Source organism: Chaetura pelagica, unplaced genomic scaffold (genome assembly GCF_000747805.2).
Source record: "Chaetura pelagica isolate M959 unplaced genomic scaffold, ChaPel_1.0 scaffold1145, whole genome shotgun sequence".
Classification (NCBI taxonomy): domain Eukaryota; kingdom Metazoa; phylum Chordata; class Aves; order Apodiformes; family Apodidae; genus Chaetura; species Chaetura pelagica.
In genome coordinates this window covers 80,851-85,671 of record NW_009953300.1, presented here as the reverse complement: position 1 = coordinate 85,671, position 4,821 = coordinate 80,851, and the positions used below count along the sequence as shown (strand labels likewise).

The following is a 4,821-nucleotide window of genomic DNA, read 5'->3' as shown; positions in this document are numbered from 1 at the left end:
ATGCCAACGGGCTGGCCAGGCTGCCAAGAGACCACACAGGTTAACAGACATTGCCAAAAATGTTACTCTGGCTCAAACAGCAGCATCCAAGTACTTCAGAAAGGATGTCCTCAGAACTAGGACAAGAGACAGGGCTGGCTCCCAGGTCCTGCCTGCCCTAAACAACCCTTTGGGGGGACCAGCACCTCGACACCCAAACAGTGCAGGGCATGGGCTCCCAGGGCCCCCAGGCCCAGCAGTCAAGGTTCTGTGGATCCCACCAGCACTGCCGAGAAGGAAAAGAGATCCTGAGTGTGCCCTGCCTGCCCACACCAACACCAGCTGCAGGACTAGGCAAACAAAAGCTCTCAATTATGTTCTTTGGCTTCTTTCCATCTCATCTCCACGTTAAACCCTGTGTTCCCAAATCCTTCCTTGAGGTCCTTTTCCCTGTGCCAGCTCCTGCTCCCTTACTAGTGAAGGCAAGCAGGGAACCTTGGCCAGATCCATCCCCTCAGGCAGCAGCCAGCCCGTGGCACTGCCCTGTTAAGTGTCACTCCCTGTCCTCCCTGGCAGGGAGCAGCCTGTCCCCCTCCTCCCAGCGCTGCCCCACGAGGCACCTCAGTGCCAGGAGCTGAGGTCAACTCCCAGGAGTGGGGCCACCAGAGAGGCCACGAGAGGCTCTGTCACTTCTGCAGCCCTGAGCTGGAGAGCAGCCCCCAGCAGGACCCTGGAGCTGCCTGCACCCAGCTCTGCTGAGTTAGGGACCCCTGCTCCAGCTCCTGCCCTGCCCTTTGCTGTGTCCCCACCTCCGTGCCCTCCTGAGCAGTGATTCTGGGCTCTTCTGCATCCCTGCTGCAAGTGCCTGGTCACTGTGCTGCTGCTGGGTGTGTCCTTCGTGGGCAGCAAGCCCCCCCACCCAGACAGATGGGCTGCTCTGCCCAGGCCCATGTCAGAAACACCAGGAATCAGAGAACCCATGTTTCTCAAAGCCAGCTGGATTTTTCTCCAAGGACAATGGGCAGCAGTTCCAGAACCTCATTCCTGAGTCCAAGTATGAACAGGGAAATACTTCACAGCCCTTTCCCACTGCTCAGCCCTTCCAGTACTTCATACTCTATTTTTAGAAGTGCTCTTGGTCATGGCAGGGAGATGTGCAAACACCAGGGCAAAGATGACTGCAGTGGGTCGGTGGTTGAGCCACAGAAGACTCAAGGAACAGAAATTAACTTGGGCCCTCCCCTGGAGGAGCACAGAGGAGACCTCTCTGCCTCAGAGTACGGCAGAGTTTTGCCACAGGGACACAAATGGGGACACTGAAGTTGGCTCTGAGCTGTGAAAGGTGCCCCGTTTTGCTCAATGGAAAAGGCCTGGAGCACAGAAATTCCCTTTTGCCTGCACCTGTGGCAAACCCTAAGGAGGACAGGGCATTAGACAGGGACTGAGCAGGTACAGGGAGGGAGGACAGAGGGAGGAAGGTCCAGAAGGACACGGCCCATCATTACTGCTGACACTGCTACAACCCAGGCAATCAATCAATATTCCTTGCTTAGAAAGGCCTCCCAGTGAGCTGCAGTCCCTGTCAGCTGCCTCACTTCCCTCCAACAGCTCTGGTTTCCCATCAGAGCCCCCCAGGTCCCTCCAGCCCCAGAAGCACAGCACAACCTGAGCCAGACCCAAGGGTCTGGACACAAAATTTGGCCTCAGGGCAGGGACCAAGCTGGTCTGAGCTATGGATGGAGGCTCCAAAAGCTCTTTCCAAAAGCTTCTCCAGGGCTGCAGTGTGAGACTGAAGCCAGGCTAACCCAGCTGGGCAGTGACTGGGGATGTGGGGACACAGCTGGGGTCCCAGACTGCCCTGTTCACGCTTCCCACCTGGTTGATGTGAACAGAAGGAATGGAGGCTGCAGAGACAGACGAATGGCTGGGTGAGTTGGGCAGGGACTTGCAGGGACCAATGGAAAGCTGCTGCTTCTTCCGTAGAGCCACCACCTTCTGAGCCACTGGAGGAAGGGAGAAAGGGACAGGTCAGAGCCCAGGAACCAACCTTCTCCACCCATGGATCGCTGGAGGGCTCCAGTGAGAGCCAGGCCCTCTGTCTGACTGACGTCAGCATCTGGGGCTCAACCTGCACCACCCCAGACTAACAGGGAGGGTTTCTGCAGAACACCCAACCCCACAACCCCTGTCCCTGCTGCTGCCACCAGCTCAGCTGCAAGGACAGCAGGATGGGCTTCCCCTCCTGGTCCCCAAAGGCCACCTGCTCTCTTGGGTATCACACAGAGCAGAGACTTGATGTGGATACCGAGGAGCCACACAGAACCCTGGGCTGCTGCAGAAGAATCCCTGGGCAGCCAGAGTCACCTCAGTCATCCCTCACAGCAGCTGCAGGAGCCAGTTACCAAAGTGAATAGCCTGGGCAATGCCACCTTCACCAGCTTGGGCCCTTGTGACACTCATGGCGTCCAGCTCATAGAATCATAGAATGGGTTGGAAGGGACCTTGAAGATCATCCAGTTCCAATCCCCCTGCATTGTCAGGGACACCTCCCACCAGCCCAGGCTGCTCCAAGCCCCATCCAACATGCCCTTCAACACTGCCAGGGATGGGGCAGCCACAGCTTCTCTGGGCAGCCTGGGCCAGGGTCTCATCACCCTCACACTAAATTTCTTCCTAATGTCCAACCTAAATCTCCAGTCTTCCAGTTTTAATCCATTAGGAGGAACAACTCTCCCAGCTCCTGTGATCCCACTGCCCTGATGCCAACAGCCAAAAATTGCATTTCAACCTTCCCAATCTCTTGCCTTGTCTGAAAAAAAACCATCTTGACCAACGAACATGACAGCAAACAAGCTGGGCTGTTGGGAATTCAGGAGAACACTTCCCCGTTCCTCACTTCCTGTTGCACACTGGCCAGATGCCCCCATCACAGAGGAGGAACCTTTCAGGTGAACATGACCAAAGGCACTGGGCACAACCCAGGTCCAACCCAGCACCCTGACATCCTGCACCCTTGCCATGAAGGGCCTGCCACATCCTCTTTCCAGGAAGATAGAAGATGCTGCACTATGCCTGTGGTGAGACTGAACCCATCTGGAAAAGCTGAGGTGCCAGCAGCACCTGCCAAGTCTGCCACCTCATGCTGCAGTGTCAGGTCCCCTCTAGGGACAGATAAAGGCCTGTTGGGCCACCACTGCCACCTGCTCCCCTGACAGAGCTGGGAGCCTGTCATTAGTCTCATAAATAGCAGGAACCCCCGCTGCACACACCAAACTAACCAAATTAACCTGCTCTCCTCCCCTCCATCCTCTGCTCTAGCTTCATCCACCTGCACTGCACAGACCAGGTCTGCTCCACACACACCAGGCACGTTGGGAGCTCAGGCACCCCTGGACCCCAGGAAAGGCAGCATGAGGGGCTGAGACACTGCAGGGGTGTCCTCTGCTGACCCCCAGGACCCTGCTCTGGCTCCCAAGAGCTTTAACCCAAGCAGGTCACAACACACCCTGGACACACTGTCTTCATGGGGAAAAGCCTGGGAGGAGATGTGGAAACGGGCAGGTCTGACACAGGGGAGGTGCAAACACCCACAGGAGGGGAAGTGAGGGGAGGAAGGAAGGAAGGACTGGAGGATGACCCACAGAGGACAGGATGGCTCCCCAGAGCTTCACTGGAGCAGGCACAATCATGGCAGGAGGTTTCTCATTATCCAGAATACAAACAGGTCCAATTTTAGAGGCAGAGGCAAGGAGAGAATGGTCTCTGGAAACAAGGAGGTTGAGAAGGCCACCAGTGGGAGAAGGAGAGGGGGCCAAAGATTCAGAAACACTCGTCAGCAAGTGCTGTCCTGGGCAAAGAGCCTGGCAAAGGTTCTGCCTTGTCACTCACACCTTGGTGGTAACAACAGAATTAATCATGAGGCCATCAGGACCACACCAGTGGTGACATGACCTCACCAACCCTCACTGAGGCACCTTTGCTCTTCTGCTCGCTGGGCAGAGGCTCCTCCACTTCTTTAGCATCAGCCAGACCTTTTCAAGGACAATTCCTGCCATCCTCTAAGGCCAGCATCTGGGATCATCTCTTATCCCAATGTCTCTGGTGGCCAGAGGCAGCTCTGTGATGGCCAACAAGCCCTGCCCTGGCCACAGACCCTCTGCCTAGGTACATCCCTTGGTGTTTGTTTGCCCAGTGTCACCTACAGTGCTCCTGTGCCCACCAGCACGTGGGCACCACACAGTGCTTCAAAGCACAACACAGCCCTCTGCCCTGGACCTCTGGAGAAATCCCTCTACAGACACCACCAGGCATGCTCAGCTAGGGAGGAGTACCTGGCCAGAGGGGAGGTACATGTCCCCAGTGACACACCAAGAACCAAGAGAACCACAACTGCTCCTCACACCACCAGGACTTGCAGCCTCCACCAGATCCCAGAACAGATGCATCAGGACCCACCAGTGATCACTGGGAGAAGCTGCCTGCCCACACTGAAAATGCCTCATCCTGTCAAGTCAGCTCCAACTGAAACACAGTCCTGGAAGTCCCTGAATAGTTCTAAAACAGCAGTGAGGTGGGCTCAGCTCTCCTCAGCTCCTCACCAGCCCTTCCTGCCCCGTTCTCTCCCTCTGCACAGGAGCTCAGGAGCAGCTCCGTGGCCCCGCAGCCGAGCAGCCAGGTGAGAGCTCCGAGGACCTGAGATCCCCTCCACATCTCCTAGGAGATGGTGGGTCCCTCAGCTCCATTTACAGCTCCCAGTGATCACCCTGCCTTCTCCAGAGCTCCAAGCAGCTCACTTGGCAAGAGCACCAACGTGGCAAACCCAGACCCGCGAGGATGCCTGGC

General features: G+C 56.6%; 1 protein-coding gene across 1 annotated transcript in view; it reads right to left on the bottom strand.

The window, feature by feature from the left end:
* The window catches only part of LOC104389090 (arf-GAP with GTPase, ANK repeat and PH domain-containing protein 3-like), a 68,632-nt gene that overhangs the window by 59,716 nt on the left and 4,095 nt on the right, over positions 1–4,821 (bottom strand). Inside the window, exon 3 of the mRNA XM_009998045.1 lies at positions 1,855–1,982. Within this exon, the coding sequence (XP_009996347.1) occupies positions 1,855–1,982 (128 nt within the window). The remainder of the gene's footprint in view (positions 1–1,854; positions 1,983–4,821) is intronic.